The sequence below is a fragment of the Tachysurus fulvidraco genome, chromosome 26 (assembly GCF_022655615.1).
Source record: "Tachysurus fulvidraco isolate hzauxx_2018 chromosome 26, HZAU_PFXX_2.0, whole genome shotgun sequence".
In the NCBI taxonomy this organism is placed as follows: Eukaryota; Metazoa; Chordata; class Actinopteri; order Siluriformes; family Bagridae; genus Tachysurus; species Tachysurus fulvidraco.
Genome location: NC_062543.1, coordinates 10,751,491 through 10,768,654, shown reverse-complemented (window position 1 = coordinate 10,768,654; position 17,164 = coordinate 10,751,491). Strand labels below are relative to the sequence as shown.

At 37.1% G+C, this 17,164-nt stretch overlaps 1 protein-coding gene across 3 annotated transcripts in view; it reads left to right on the top strand.

Moving 5' to 3' along the window:
- The first annotated feature begins 8,120 nt into the window (after nucleotides 1-8,120).
- The window catches only part of garnl3 (GTPase activating Rap/RanGAP domain like 3), a 71,799-nt gene continuing 62,755 nt past the window's right edge, over nucleotides 8,121-17,164 (top strand). The window contains exon 1 of one of the 3 annotated variants that reach the window (XM_027178564.2): nucleotides 8,121-8,765. In XM_027178564.2, the coding sequence (XP_027034365.1) occupies nucleotides 8,665-8,765 (101 nt within the window). In that variant the 5' untranslated portion in view covers nucleotides 8,121-8,664. The remainder of the gene's footprint in view (nucleotides 8,766-17,164) is intronic. The other 2 variants (XM_027178559.2, XM_027178558.2) reach the window with 2 other exon arrangements.

Sequence of the window (17,164 nt, the reverse complement as noted above, 5' to 3'; positions counted from 1 at the left end):
GCATAATGCTCTTCTCAGAACAGACTCTGTAATGAGTCTTTCTTTATTAACTTTCTTCTTACACAAAGCCACATTCACACATTTAGTATATAGTGTATTCTTTCAGGGCAAAATCTTTATATAAATATTATATTATTATCCTGTTCTTGTATGAAAACAAACACTTGACATTATTGCATGCTAACATCTTAGAGAATTAGCATAGAATTCTCTAACAGTTAAAGAATTATATACTTCATTTATGCAAGTCAATGAGTAAAATGTAGCATTTTCTTTACATTTACATGTAAAAATAAGTAGCATATTTTTTAAATCTTCCCAGTGCTTTTGCTAGCTAATTTAAGGAATGTGTAAAGTTTGAGAAGTCATTCAATATATATTTTTATAGGCTGTACAATAGGTTCCTGTAACCCAGCAGGGTAAGCATAGATGGATGGATGGATGGCTGGATGGATATATGAAATGTACTTTCTTAAATCAAATTTGACAGTCTGCATATTAAATTTTTTTCAGTGAATAGGTTGAAAAAGTTTATTCTGATGTATGAAGCTCCCCGGTTCAAAGAATCTTTGTAAAATTTAACTTCAGTTTATTTATTTATTTATTTATTTATTTATTTATTTATTTATTCTTTGAAACAGCTATCTGATGAGGTACATTCATCCTTTGCAAAAATGCAGCAGTGCAAAATATAATGTAGCAGTGAAGAAAGAGAAGAGATATGTCTTTAATCTAATATATCTTTGGGGTAAGATTAAGAAGCCGTAAAGAAGACCTGGTGGGAAAAGAGATGAGAAAAAAAGCTGAGGCACAAAATAGTGTCAAACGCCCAGTCTGGCACTTGGCATGACTATATGCTTGTTCAAATGGATCAGGGCTTTATTCGTCAGCTCTTTGATCGACTGAACTCTGGCTTCAATCAACTTCACACTGCAAGAGCTTGCAGATAGCTGGGCGAAGTGGCTGCTGTTGCGCTCACAGTCCTTTTTATCGCTCCTGCTGAATCGTGTGGTAATTAGCTACTTTAGTGTCATGGCATGAAATCAGGAATTCTGACTATGACCCTGTGGCCACCATGAATTTTGACCTTAATTCGTAGATTTATGTTCAAAATTAGCCAGAGTTTAACAGAGAAAGAAATGGAGAAAGAAAGAAAAAGAAAGGAATAAATAAATAAAGAAATAAATAAAGAAAGAAAGAAAGAAAGAAAGAAAGAAAGAAAGAAAGAAAGAAAGAAAGTTTACACTGTGTAAGAGTCTATGCTCTCCAGTGCTAATCATTTATCACAGTAGGACCTGCTGAGAATGACAAAAGCTGAATAAATGCTACAGGAATTGACAATAGTCTGTTTCTTTATTCTCAGGAAAAATAGAAAAAAGAATTCCTTAAGCCCACAAAGAAAGAATAGATTTTTCTGAAAATACAAAATTTTCTCTTTGCTACAAAAGGGGAAATTAGGGAGAAAATCCAAGCTAGAACCTTTTTATTTTTATTTAACCGAAAACCACTGTTTTGTATATTGCACACTTAGGACATTGATCTAGTGTGAGACGTTTGACGTAAAAGCCGTTACATCCGGAAGAGTGAAATTTGCACAAACATTTTTTTTACCTCAGCAGGAGAACATGACTGTGTGCAATGGCTGAACTAAACCCTTCTAGATGTGATGACATGAATGCCTTTCCCAGGCAATCATAATAGTAGAGATAATTAGATTCAACAAAAATTCATTCCACTCGATCTGAATTATACAGTCTTTCACTCATTTCCTTGTTGTTGATTGTTTTCAGCATTCTCACAACGGGAGATGAAATTAGGTGAAATAAAGCAATCTGGAACGAATAAAAGACAAGGAAAGGAGCAAGACAGGCAGTGTGAGGGCGGAATATAGAAAAGGGGGGAAATAAGGATGATGCGAGGAACGATTCCCCTCCTCCATCCCTCTGCTCTTTTCTTTCCTGCTGTCTCTGTACAGGCGACTGGCTACAAATGCTGCCGGTCTGCCAGATCTGTCACATTTAGGCACACACACACACACACACACACACACACACACACACACACACACACACACACACACACACACACACACACACACACTTACTTATATACAGTACACAATATAACCATGTGCGCCAATGCACTGACTGGAGGTCACACCTTTAACAGGTTCTAGTCTTTTTTTTAGATCTGTATTTATTTACTGAGGATCTACTTATAATAAAATGTTAATTCAAAATCAGACATGTTCTCTAAACTCCCTTCTAAAGTAGTAGCCAATGTTTGAACCTGCAAATATGTAAATGCTGGAATACAATTAAAAGGCAAAGCTTTAATTAAGGGTTGAAGCAACAGTAGGTGAATATTACAGTACTGCAAGTTAAAAAAAAGCTAGAATACAGTTACATATACATCTTATAGCTAGCACCAAGCAAATGTAATGTTAAAAAGTCTTTACTTTTTACTTTTCTGAACCTTCTGTGCATCAACTGGCCAGTTTTAGTAAAATGATGTCTTCTGTAGCCTCAAATCCCTGTTCCTGGCTGAGAGGAGTGAAAGCTGATGTGATCTTTTGCTCTTGTAGCTCATTCGCTTCAAGGTTTGGTGTGCTCGGAGATACTTTTCTGCTCAACATAGATGCAAAGAGTTACTGTAAACATCCTACCAGCTTGACCCATTCTGCCTTTTCTCCACAGACCTTTTTCCAATAACAGGACAGTTCCTCAACCAGTACAGAGCAGAATGTTGTTTTATTTTGGCTTTTAATTCTCTACAGACTGTTATGTGTTAAAATCCGAGTATATCAGCAGTCTCTGAAAAACTCAAACCGGCCCATCTGGTAACGACAATAATGCCAAGGTCAAGATGTGAAAATTAAATAAAGAACTGGTGACCTGTATCTTTTTATGTATGCACATATTTTTTTGGCCTCACACCATCAGGGTTTTCTCGTGGATCACTGTTTTCCTTCTGCTTCCCAAATAATAACCTGAGATGAGTGAATGAATAAATGAATGATATATTTATTTTGAGGAATTTGTAAATATATTTAGGAAAATAGGTCTAAGGTGAAAATCTTCTATCAAGGCAGGAAGCAAATGTATAGTCTGCGCTGCCATACCAATGTTTCAATACATATAATATGTTAGTTACAAGATTTACATGAAAAAAGAGAGACAAGTGCTAATGTCTTGCAGTAATGTGCTTAATCAGCTTTGTACTACTGTAGTCTTGGGGTTTCTTTCAGAGCATTAAGCCTGTACATATGGAAAATCTCATTTCTGTCCCTGCTGAGTTGCAGTAATTAGTAAAAATGTTTTAATTAGAAAGTCAGACTACGCTCAAACACAATGCATCCGACAAGGCACTGGATTATGGTCAATTCAAATTTAGGATACTTTGTCAGTTTTTTTATTGTAATAACCTTGAATTTGTTTGTAGTATTTCCTCACAGAGATGGGATTATGTGATTATGTGCCATACTATTGTATTAATGACAATATTTCATTACAGCAAGCATTTAATGCCTTCAGTCATACATACAGTACATTGTTTTCCTAATTTTAAAAGATTTCCTAATTTAATACATACAACTCTTCAGTCAAGCACAACTGACCCTGATCATGTAAGGTTCCTCTTTGGGAGTTTGGCATCTGTCGCTCCTTGTAGCGAACATATAATTAAAATGCTATGTTCCTATAGCTAATAATATGTAATACTTAATAATAGTTTTACGACTATCACAGTTTGCTTTCAGAGAGTATTATACCACAAGCTCACATAGCCACTGAGGTTTTAGCAGAAACACAAAGGCAGTAGGCTGTGCATAGAGTCCATCGGTTAAGTTCCCCTTCTCAGCCATCTGAAGGACTCTTCACCCTCCTGCCATCTGAAGCATCCGTTCCACCACCAGCAGACCGCCCAACAGTGTCTTCCCTGAAGCAATCAGATTACTCAACACCCTGCTGCCTCTCAGCAATCAACTGAGCTGATCAACTGACTAACCCTGTATAACTCAATACTACTGCACACTGCACATTTCAACCCTGCATCAGACTTTTTATATTTATAGAACGCTAAACTTATTGCTTCTACATTACTAAAAAATGTATCCATGTTCAGTATATCAGTAATTGTTTAACGCTGTTGCTTAACTGTCGATCTAACATATTGAAAACATTTTTCCCTTTGACTTCCAAAAAAAAATCCCTTGTATTATTACTTTAAAACTTGTAAGGGATTGCAGAGTAAAGGCTAATGATACCACGATGCTGACAGCACATTACAGCTTCATTATTATAAGGGACACCATATGTGTGTTTCTATGTGTATGGAAATATGCATTCAAGACACTTGAATGGTTTGTAACCTAGAAGATCACCATTTGTAGACTTTGCACTGTGATAGTAAAGCTGTATGAATGATGTAGTACTGTGTTACTCTGGTGATCATACAGCTGTGTATGAGCCAACTATGTATAGTTAACCACTTCCTCTAAAAACTTACAGTAACTCCACCCAATGCTGTGCTAGTGAGAAGATTCTGTGAATTTACGTCAATGGGGCAAAGAAAGACAAGAGTATCTTTCTATTTGTATTATATTAGAACTTCCTGTTACAATCGTGCGACCTACCACTGTTCATTCATTCACTTATCTTCTTTATCCTGGTCAGAGTCTGGTGGATCCAGAGACAAAGCCACACTGAATTGAATAGCAGTCTGTTAAAGGACATCACACACACATGTGCTTATACCCATGTGTAATAGGTCAAGAACTACTAACATGATTTCTAAGGCATTGTAGCTTCTGTACTCAAAGCACTGTGAAATGTTCGATACATATTAGGAACATTTTGAAAAGTTACAACGTTTTGGTGATTTATATTCTTTTAAAAACATCTAGCATTTTATATTAATAAATGACTGAAGTACAAGAGCATAACTGAAGCTGAACAAATTGCTAGCTAAAAGTGGTACAATTAGCCCTGACTCGATATCAAAACAATGCCATGTGATACAATCTAAAACAGATCATTAGATTCTTTTTAATTGAATTTGCCTCTCTTCCAGACAATGTTCTAGATCACCCACGAGTTACAGTGAAAATCTAATTAGGAAATGCATTTTAATGCAGTCAAAGGAGAGTCAATTCAACTGAATGTACAAATGTTTGTTCATTTTCAAACATGATTAGCGAGGTAATGGATGGTTATCATTTTCCTACTTCATCCAACTATTTGGAAAGCAAAAGTAATAGTTTTCCTAATTATGGGTTAACGACGATTTCGTAAAAAAAACAAAAAACAAAAAAAAAAACTACTTGATTGGCAGATCTTAGAGATATATACATGTCACAGTCATGATTGGTGGTCTTTCAGAATAGGTGAAAGTAAAGTCAGGTCAGACACCATATTGATGAGTGCATTGCTGACTATTCGTTAAGGAAAGAATGAGGAACTTCCAAGATCAGTTGTAAAAACACACACAGTGTCTTGGGTTGCATTGTCGTGGGAAACTTTTTGTGTGTTACAGAAGTAAAGTAGAATTATATAGTCAAAAATACATGGACACCTGAATCACAGCAACATAGTTGAAAGAACACCATGTACAAAATGTCTTTGTGAACGTCACTGGATCTAAGTGGTCTACCCCAAAACTTGTTTTTGTTAATGAATATCAATAGGTTCTCAATAAAGGGAATGAAGATGTGACCATCCATAATAGTACAGTACCACTAAACTCACTGCATCATGAAAGGCCACACTGACTACAAATGAAATGTCAAGGAGTCAGCTGGGTCCATACCATCTGATGGATAAGAAAGTATGTTTTAACATTTTACATTTCATTAAAAAAAAAAATGAAATGAGAAATCACCTCATTTGCACATGTATTGGTTGGTGGCTACAGTGATAGTCTTATTTCACTGTATGTAGTTACTGGATACTTAAATTTCCTCCGGGATCAATAAAGTATCTATGTAGTTTGTATTCTGGTTGTATGTCTAAAGTCTGTTTTGGAAAGTATATCTTTAGGCAAAGAAACCACAAGAAAGCCCATGTAGGTGTCTGTGATGATTGCAAAGAACACTGGGACCAAGGAGAATGGAACCAAGTTACGTAGCTTTGACAAGACTTTAGTCCCAAACAATGTCTGCCATTCTTCTTTCCACCTATAGAAAAAGGTGTGATTGTTCTAACAGAAAAATGATCATTATGATGAGTTCATGCACATGCTCTACAGTTCTCAGCCATTTTGAAAAGGCTGCTTCTTGAATTGAGGCTGATTAGTAGTATGTTGTAGCCTAGTCTGCCGAACTAAGAACAGATCAGTCACATCCATATGAAAGGCATGAAAGGTAAAGATTATGGCCAGTGGCCTATTCTAATTATATTAGACACAATTTGAAATTGATTTAATAAAACATAGCATAGCAGGTCAACAACTAAGATTAGGGTAAATCTTGTTGAATAAAATAAGATATATTAGCCATCTGTTGCCAGCTGGTTTCTGTTAACTTTTGAGTTTGGGTATGTATGCCAGGAAAGATCATGAGGTTTGGCAGGATGCCTGGGTTACAACAAGTAAGCAAGTAGACACAGAAACACAGCCTGGCTGCTTGCAATAAATATTTTAGCTTCTGAAGCTGAAGGTTAGCATTTGGGTCCTACTAAGATGATGGAGTAGTGAAGTGGCTGGGTTTGAGGTAGCACATATCATTAACTGAACGTTTGAGGTAGCACATATCATTAACTGATTTGCAGTCAGACAGTAACTCTGTAATAATAAATGTTCCAGAAATACAGTTTAATATTTGCAACAGTAGTCCAGGCCCACTAGAAATAATGCCTAGAGAAAAATGTTTGTTTCTTGTCCAACAATCTTTGAACAAATAGACCTGTTCTATATGGATAGTTCGACTGGGTACTCACCATTCTCAGAACAACATCCTTGCCCTTGCATGACGGTAAATTTGTTTGATGATTCATGAAATTCATTCAACATGGTCCACCAGGCAAGAGGGTCAGCCAATGGTCCCAAGGCAGAGTGTCCAGTTTTTTTTAGTTTTTCACTTTTAGGGACCACAAGAGATAAATGCAAAAGAGAGAGACATAGTTCAGGAAAGTTTGTTGTTTTCAGAATTTAGAAACTGCCATATTTTGGGGACCAATTAGTTCCATGATATTGGAAATACACAATCAATTTGACCTTGTGGCAACATACTCTGTATGGCCAAAACCTGCCCATTATTATGTGGGTTTTCACCAAACTGTTGCCACAAGCTTAGAAAAAATTGTAGGTGTATGCATTAACATTATATTGTTTATTAATTGGATCTAAAAAGGAATAGCTCTTGCACAAATCACAGTCCATAAGGGCACATTGAGTAGAAGGAGTAGAAGAATTGTATTGGCGTGCACAGATCCCTGACCTCAACCCAACTGAACACCTTTTGCAATAAACTGGAACTGAAACGCTGATCTCAATAATGCTCTTGTGGTCGAATGTAAAAATCCCCAAAGACTTTTGATACAGTATGAGTGAAAGCACATGAGTTGAGTATTATGGTCAGATGTTCACAAACATTTGGTCATATAGTGTAATTCATTCAATTCAATTCAATTCAATTTATTCGTATTGCACTTTTAACAATTTCCCATTGTCTCAAAGCAGCTTTACAGAAGTATGGAAACAGAATTGAGAGAGAAAAAGAAATAAATCTAATAATAATAATAATAATAATAATAATAATAATAATAATAATAAATGAATACATACAATTAAAGTTTAAAATTAATTTTAAAAAGATTGACTTAAAATTCATGATACTATACAGTATATATATTTGGGGTAGAATAGGGTGGAAGTGAGAAGAGGCAATATATTGCTTCACTACACAGTAATACACACATCACTTGAATCCAGTAATACAAACAACATAAGAGAGAGAGAGAGAGAGAGAGAGAGAGAGAGAGAGAGAGAGAGAGAGAGAGAGAGAGAGAGTGTGTGTGTTTGTGTGTGTATGTGTGGGGGAGTGGTTTTTGCAAAAGCTTGCAAAAAATAAGGCATATTAAGTGGTGCATCATATTAGTAATCCCTCAGCAATAATCCCACAGAACAGAAAGCAGGACATCTCCTCTGCTTCATGACCAACCCACAGGGGTCCATTATGCTGCTCGGACAGTACAGATGGGCGTTAGACGTTAGGACCGCGCAGACTCGGCGGCTCGCGCTCTGGCTAGTGTAACACCAACCGGTTGTAAACGTACAGCATTGGATCGGTGCTGCTTCTTTCTCTGCCTTGAGCCCAAGCAGAACTTATTTAACAGCCGCAGCTGAGGCACGAGGTCTGGTGTGGATGGAGTTTGGGAGGCGCTTCCAGTGCGTCCTGCACGCGTAAAAACCCGCCTTTTGTGTGCGTTTGTTCTACAGACAGGGAAAGTCTTCAGGCAGACTTTTCACGCGCGTGTGCGTGTGTGCATGCTTGTTTTCTCTCTCTCTCTCTCTCTCTCTCTCTCTCTCTCTCTCTCTCTCTCTCTCTCTCTCTCTCTCTCTCTCTCGTTGTTTCTTTCCGCGCTTGTACAGCTAGAGCAGAAGGGACTGCTGCAGTTTCCCCCTTCTTCTTTGTCGTCCACTGTGGAGGATCCGTGGATATAATACAGGATGAATTCGGACATTAACATGTACCTGGGACGGGAGAAAGCAGGACTCATGAGAAAAAGAGCCCTCCTATTGAGGAAAGGCTGCAGCTTTGAGATTACAAGGTGAGTCCAGAGCTGCATGGGAATCATTTCTGTATGCATCAGGGCTTGGTATGGAATCCCAGAGTGGGAATTTTCCTGGGAAACACCGCATGCATGGAAGCGTCGTGTGCAGCCTGTAGGGATCAGGATCAGAGCCAATTTTGGCTACCTTGTAGTCTTGAGGTTTTTTATTTTTATTTTTTTTATTTTTTTTATATATATTGAAACGGGACAAATTGATGTGTAGGGAAGGAAAAAGTTACACTAATCGTGGCATTCCACTATACAAAGTGTGCATGCATGAAGTGCTCGGGTTTGCAGGATACACGGAAAGGAGCGCACGCACGCGCGCGCGCGCAAAAACGCATGAATATTGACACGGTAGTTGCACTTTGCTGCATTTATGTCAATACGGCAATTCAGATGAATGCATCCAAGAGTCACGTGAAAGGTCATGTCACAAAGCACAAAGTGCCGTTAGCTGGGTGTCGCCGTGCCGCATCGGTGTGTGTGTGTGTGTGTGTGTGTGTGTGTGTGTGTGTGTGTGTGTGTGTGTGTGTGTGTGTGTGTGGCTGCATCAGTGGGATGTGTTGTTGTGCATGCGGGTGTCAGTTTGATTGAGTGCTTTCAGTTTTCGTGCAGCCCAACTGTAGACCCGTTAGTTTGGAGTCCAGCAAATATTCCCTGCTTCTGGAGAGTAACAGAGCAGAATCAGGTGTGTATGTGTGTTTGTGTGTGTGTGTGTGTGTGTGTGTGTGTGTGTGTGTGTGTGTGTGTGTGTGTGTGTGAGAGAGAGAGAGAGAGAGAGAGAGAGAAGGAAGATAAACCAACTGCAAGATTGCAAGCCATAAAGTAACACAGTTGGAGTCATCTGCAACAGATCAAGTGCAAGCTCCCAAATGCCATATGGATTACTCATGGGGGCCATCATGCTTCAAAGGGCAGCTGCGAGCAGTTATATTCCTTTTGTCCTTTGCATTTACATTTATGCATTTTGCAGGCACTTTTATTCAAATCGAGCATAGAGTTAAGATGACTAGATGAGGATAACAAAGCCAAAAATGACAGCTCGGCAGTAGTGGGATCTGAACACGCAGTTTTCTGATCTGTAGTCTAGAAAACTGTTCACTGAGACACACGTTTGTTATCAATGAAAAAAAAAGACAAAGAGAGAAAATCCTTATAACAATTACAATAACTTCAAAATAAATGTGTTGGAATATAAGAAGTGAACATGGTGAGTTAGTCTGTTATGGTCTCAAGGTTATTTACGGTCTGATTAGAAGGTTTTGTGTTGGCTGTTGAGTAAAATAATGTGACTGCTCTGAAAACCCTTTGGCTGTGTGATTCACTAGTGTTGTAAACATTGCTATCTTTGCATGTTCCTAATTCCATCATACATGATGGCTATCAAATTACAAGGAAGAACTAAACAACTAAACAAAACAATTCTTTATTTTTGACTGAGCTCTCTTTCATTAATGCAGCTTTGCACTTTACATTACCTCATGAAACTGCTGCTATAATACTGTGTTTATTCCAGTACTTCTGCACACGCAGTATCGATTGAACATACAGTATAAACACTAGTCTGTGCTGTTTTTGTTTACTGTTTTTGTGTAATCATAATGTCTTGTATTTTTTGTTTGCACTGTCATTCTGTCTTTCTGTCTTTTTGTCTTGTCTTGTCCTGCACAGGTGCACTCTATGTACTGTACCTAGGACTACTTACTAAGTCCTTATCTCCGTCTTTGTTTTATGTAGCACCAGGGTCCTGGAGAAACGTTGTCTCATTTCACTGTCATTTCAGCCTCAGAGAAATAAATTAAAGAAACAGCTAAACCAAGCACATACTTTATAATTCTTTTCAAATGGAGTTCAAAATTATACAGGACAGACGACAGAACCGTAGGGTTATTTTATTTGATTTATTTTGTGTGTGTGTGTGTTTTTCTGTTTCTGTTTACCATGTTTGGTGTTAGGTGGAAAAATGGCATACACCCAGTACAGACTGAAACACTTACACAAAAAAAATAAATAAATAAAAATATTCACAAATGCAGCTGCATGTCTGCCTTTGAGAAAGAGAGAGAGAGAGAGAGAGAGACACACACACACACACACACACACACACACACACACACACACACACACACACACACACACAGAGTGTTATAGATTGCGCCACATCATCCTTATTATGTAATAATAAAACTTCATGATATAATGCATCACACAAGCTATTAATAGGTATTAGAACTGATGTCTAATATCACAGTCAGCCGTCACTGTGGCCCTGAGGATTAGTTTTTGAGGGAAAATTACGGAGTAATTTATCCCTGCACTTACTTATATGTAAAAAGATTGTTTAATATGAGATCAACAGCTAAGCAAATGCCACCGTTGTAAGTTCATGGAGGTGATAATGGAGTGCTCAGTGTTTAATATGAATCTATCAAGCTGCATATTTTTATAGGCGGTTTATGCTTCACTTCTTCATTTTGTTGCTCACTCAGAATCAGTAACACTTCTAGTTTTGTTTTAAAACCAGTGTTTAGTTAGGAAAATGTACTATTTGCAAACAGTTTCATAAAGTCCTCTGCATGTGTCAGAGCACCTCCAGCCTCCTCAGGGACTGAAAGGTCGTCTAATGATAATAACATAGCATCAGAGGTGTGAGACGCATGTGACTTCAGCCTTCCAGTGGGATGTGAAGGTACTGCAGGTAGTTTGTGCTTTTTTTTTTTGTACAAACTTACTAATGATCATTAAAGATGAGGTTATTACAGATAATATATTAAAGAATGTGATCATGTGACTAAAAAGGTATCATCTAATATTGACTGCTTTGTGGAATCATAGTTTAATCACATTTAATCATACTGTCCTGCCACCTATATATACTGTAAAAATAGTATAGAAATTGTAAATAATATATATAAAAAAGTATAAAATAATTAAAATAATAATAATAATAATAAAAAATAATACTGTTCTGCCAGCTATATATAAAAATAGTATAATATAATAATAAATATAAATAATAAATGAAATAATTCCGTTCTGCCACCTATACATTTAAAATTATTAAAAGAAAAAAAATTTAATCTAAAATATTTTTGTTTTGTCACCTATATATAAAAATATTATATAATAATAAATAATAAAAATAAAAATAAAATAAAGCCATTCTCCCACCTATATATAAAAATAGTATAAAATAATAATAATAATAATAATAATAATAATAATAATAATAATAATAATAATAATAATAATAATGATAATAATAAAAAGTAGCAGAATTTTCTTACAAAAAAGCGGGGGAAAATCGAGGAAAGTATATACATGTAATTAAATATAAATCTGCACATTTTTGCCATTTTATTTCTGCTTTTATTGTAACTTGTCATTTATTTATTTATTAAAAATTCTTGCACTTTTTATGACACAGGCATTCGAACAGCGTTTCTATAGTAAATGTTGTGTGTATGCTCATGTAGGTGCCAAATAAAATTGTAGTTTAGAAGAAGAAATGGAAAAAGTGTGTGTGTGTATATATATATATATATGTAGAGAGAGAGAGAGAGAGAGAGAGAGAGAGAGAGAGAGAGAGAGAGAGAGAGAGCCATTCCAAAAGTTAACTCAAACTTGAAAGTATCCTCTTTCAGGTTAACTGACTCCCAAGACAGCACAAGGTAAGATAGATGAATGTGCTGTCTAACTCAGCTTCTGTTCTGGGAGCACAGAAGTGCTTTGTTGTAAAAGGTTGGGAATCGCTCTTCTATATAATATTAAGCAGACCACAAAATTGTAAATAAAAAAATGTACAAAAAATCAAAGGTAACTACTTCAGATATAACACAAAAAATGCTGCTTTGTTACTGGATTGTGTGAAGAATCTAATGGACACAGCTAATTATAGGCCGGCACTCGCCACTGAACTGTGAGCTAATTGTTTACAAAAACCGCAAACTTGACTGATTTCCAAGAACACGGAGGTGGTACATGTTTCTTACACAAGCCTGCTCTGCATATCATTTTTTCTAAATGCACCCACTGTTTTCATCAAGTGTTTAGGTTGAGTTGTGTTAAAGTGATGCAAAAGTGGAACAGGACTGAATTTTAATAAGGAAACCCTTGGTGTAGATTCCTTATCAGGTATTTCTGCTAGATCAGGTTTAGTGTGCATGACAAGTCATTATACGAATATTTATTTATTTTGATTTCCAATAAAAATTATGTTGAAATACAGTAAGATATGTCTGTGTCTTGGTGTTAATAGAATTGACTGGGTTTCTCAAACTAATCTGAAACTTTTTTTTCCCCTGGAAAAAAAAGTTTTCACGAATCCCACATTCATCATGTAAACACTTCTATGAATGTTTTATAGCGATGTATAAAAAAAATCCAGTTACATCCAGGTTGACAAATGAGCCCTATTGTTTCTATAGTAACAATTTACACCGTCTTCTGTCAGGCAGACATTTTACATAAACAGTTTAAAAAAATAAAAGGAAGAATAAAAGCTGCTTCGGGTCACATGACACTGCATCCTGCTTTATTCTTTACTCAATTTGTACCCTATTTTGTTTGAGCATCAAATTAGAAAAAAAATGGGTATACTTTATGTACTGAATTTAAAAGACACACACACACACTGTACAATATTTCCATATGTATGTGAACTGGCAGTCGTCGCCAAATCCAGTCTGAAGATCTGGCGGTATGTCTGTTAAAGCAGTTTCTCTCTCTCACACACACACACACACACACACACACACACACACACACACACACACACACACACACACGCACACACACACACACAGACCCCTTTTTGTTTCACTCCTTTTTTCTTGCTTACAATAACTTAATGTCTTTTTTAGGACTAGCTGCCAAAGATCCCTGGCAAAGCTCCTTTAATGGGAATTTAATGTTTGACATCAATAATTCACAGAAATTGTGCATTTTTATAGCTGAAGGACAATCAGTTTGTTCATCAGTGCCGGTTAATGCCATCCGTAAGCCCTGTAATGGCATCGGTACAGTTCTGCCAATCCAACTGGTGTCTGTCATCCATAGTGTCTTGAAATACTCAGCAAGGGTTCTTCTCTTTGTCATAGGGAAACACTGCACTCTGCTCTGTTCATTTCTGCCAAATGAATGAAAAACAAGTGTAGTGCTGTGCTGTAGTCCGTTGTGCTGTGCTGTGTTGTGACATGCTGTGCTGTGTAGTGTTGTGTTATGTAGAGTCATATTGTGTTGTGCTGTGCTGTAGTCCGTTGTGCTGTGCTGTGTTGTGACATGCTGTGCTGTGTAGTGTTGTGTTATGTAGAGTCATATTGTGTTGTGCTGTGCTGTAGTCCGTTGTGCTGTGCTGTGTTGTGACATGCTGTGCTGTGTAGTGTTGTGTTATGTAGAGTCATATTGTGTTGTGCTGTGTTGTATTTTGTGTTGTTTTGCTGTGTGACTGTGTTATGTTGTGTGGTGTTATGTTGTGTGGTCCTGTGTTAGAGTGGTAGAGCTGTGTTGTTTTGTGTTGTAGTGTTCTGCAGTGCTGTGTTGTATTGTGCTGTATTGTGTTGTGTTATGCTGTGTAGTGTTTTGTGGTGCTGTTCTGTGCTGTGCTGTGTTGTGTAGTGTTTTGTGGTGCTATGCTGTATTGTGTTGTGCTGTGTAGTGTTCTATGATTCTTTGTTTTGTGTACTGTTGTACTGTACTTTGTTGTGGGGCTCTGTGTAGTGTAGTGTTCTGTGCTATGTTGTGTTGTGTGGTGTTGTGTTGTGTAGTGTAGTGTTCTGTGCTACAGTATGTTGTGTTGTGTTGGACTGTATTGTGCTGTGGGGTGCTGTGTTGTGTAGTGTTCTGTGCTATGTTCTGTTGTACTGTATTGTGGGGTGCTGTGTTGCGTAGTGTTCTGTGCTATGTTGTGTTGTGTTGTGTGGTGTTGTGGGGTGCTGTGTTGTGTTGTGTAGTGTTCTGTGCTATGTTGTGTTGTGTGGTGTTGTGTTGTGTAGTGTAGTGTTCTGTGCTACAGTACTGTATGTTGTGTTGTGTTGTACTGTATTGTGCTGTGGGGTGCTGTGTTGTGTGGTGTTCTGTTGTACTGTATTGTGGGGTGCTGTGTTGTGTAGTGTTCTGTGCTATGTTGTGTTGTGTGGTGTTGTACTGTATTGTGGTGTGCTGTGTTGTGTTGTGTTCTGTGCTATGTTGTGTTGTGTGGTGTTGTATTGTATTGTGTTGTGGGGTGCTGTGTAGTGTAGTGTTCTGTGCTATGTTGTGTTGTACTGTATTGTAATGTGCTGTGTTGTGTGTTGTTGTATTGTATTGTGTTGTAGGTTGCTGTGTTGTGTAGTGTTCTGTGCTGTGTTGTGTTGTTGTACTGTATTGTAATGTGCTGTGTTGTGTTGTGCGTTGTTGTACTGTATTGTAATGTGCTGTGTTGTGTTGTGTGGTGTTGTACTGTATTGTAATGTGCTGTGTTGTGTTGTGTGGTGTTGTACTGTATTGTAATGTGCTGTGTTGTGTTGTGTGGTGTTGTACTGTATTGTAATGTGCTGTGTTGTGTGGTGTTGTACTGTATTGTGAGGTGTCTTGGATAAAAACATCTGCTAAGGCTATCCTTAAAAATATTTTGGTTTACAGTTACAGTAAAAAAAAAAAAAGGGTCGGCAGGTAGGTCTATATTTTTTTTTGAAGTTTCATTGTGACGTCACTGACTGGGTCTTCAACCCCTGCCTTTGGGAGCATCATTGCAAACTTTATTTTGTTGCTGGACACAGTTTTTCCTGAACTTCGTGCCAAGTTAAAGCGGTGTCTGTGATTTTTTTTTTAGATGTATTAACCCGTATGACTTTGAACGGTGACCGCGAACATTTTGTTTACTGCAGCCGCAGCGCGAACCGTTGACTCTGACAGTGAATGAGAGAATGAGACAAAGCGAACGTACAGGCCTTAGTGTGACATCCGGTAACAAATAGTGTAAACATAGATGACGTCACGGGTTTTTATTTAAAAGAAAAAACGTAGCCTTTGTTTGTATGTACACCTAGGCAATTTATATATTTACAGTACTTACTAAAATATAATTATTATTATTTTATTGCTTTTGTATTAGTTGTTTGAAGAGTAAAAAGGTCGGTCTTAACGCAAATTTACAACCAGCAAGTCGGTCGGACTTAAAGCAAAAAAAAATAAAAATCGAGTCGGTCCTAAATTGACAGGGTCGGTCGGGTTACGACAAACAAGAATATTTTTAAGGATGGCCTAAATGAGAAACTGTATAAATATTTGAATCCTTTAATAAAATGTTAGTTAAAATTTTCTACTGAATTTTGCAGAAAGGCTGATTTTCAGTGCAGACATTGCAGTTCATTTGAATCAGTGGAAATGGATTTTTCATTGACTCTCTTATTTTTTTGTATATTTTTCACTTAATGCTAATATTATGATTTAAAAAAAAAACTTTAAAAGTAATAGAAATGAACATTTTATTCCAAATGAACAGTGTACACCATACAGTAATCCATGTAAATTATATGAAGTCAATTAAGCCAAAGTTTATATTTCCCTGCTTATATATAAATTTACACAAACTCCAGAATATATGTAGGATACAAAAAAAAGGATAGGATTTTCATAAATGCCAAATGCCTTGTAAACACTTGTGCCAACGATTTATGCATAAATTCACTTGTAACAGCTTGATAAAGCAGATATATTAGTTGAATACCTGTCCTTTATCATTGCAAACAGAAGTACGGCTAGTTCCCCTCCCCAGCATTTCTGATATGAATTAACAGGAGCCAAAGGCATCATAACAGTGAGGAGTTTTTCCCCTTCATCAAGAGTTTGTCCTTGAGCCAGATGGCTCACAAACCTCCCTCAGCTTGCCATCTAACTCCTTTCCCCTTCAACAAAGCCTTGTATTTGAATTATCAAGCTAGCATTAGCAACCTAGCTGGCTAGTCTTAGTGTTTGTGCTCAGATATCCCAGAAGGAACACAGAATTTTCAACCCAGGGCCACAATAATAAAGCGCTGAACTGACACTGGTAATGTTCATGCTCAAAAAATCCAGTTGATTGTGTGCTAAACTGACATGGTTGGATGTAAAGTGTAAATATCACTTTTTATTTGCTTCTGGAACTAATCATCAGTGGTTGAAATTGTAACTAGTTTTATAAAGCTGGACCTCCAGAAAATTGCAAATTGCATACGTATGCACTATTTAACCATGTTTGTAGTGTGTTGGACACTTCCTGCAGTCAACACTTGAAGCTTTGTCACGTAGTAAAAGGAGCGGGGCTATCGGTACTGACGCAGGTGTGTAAGAAACAGAAAAATCAAGATGGCCGATGAGACTCCTGTGGACAAGACATGTCCAAGAAATTGGACACTTTCTGCAGTCAACATTTT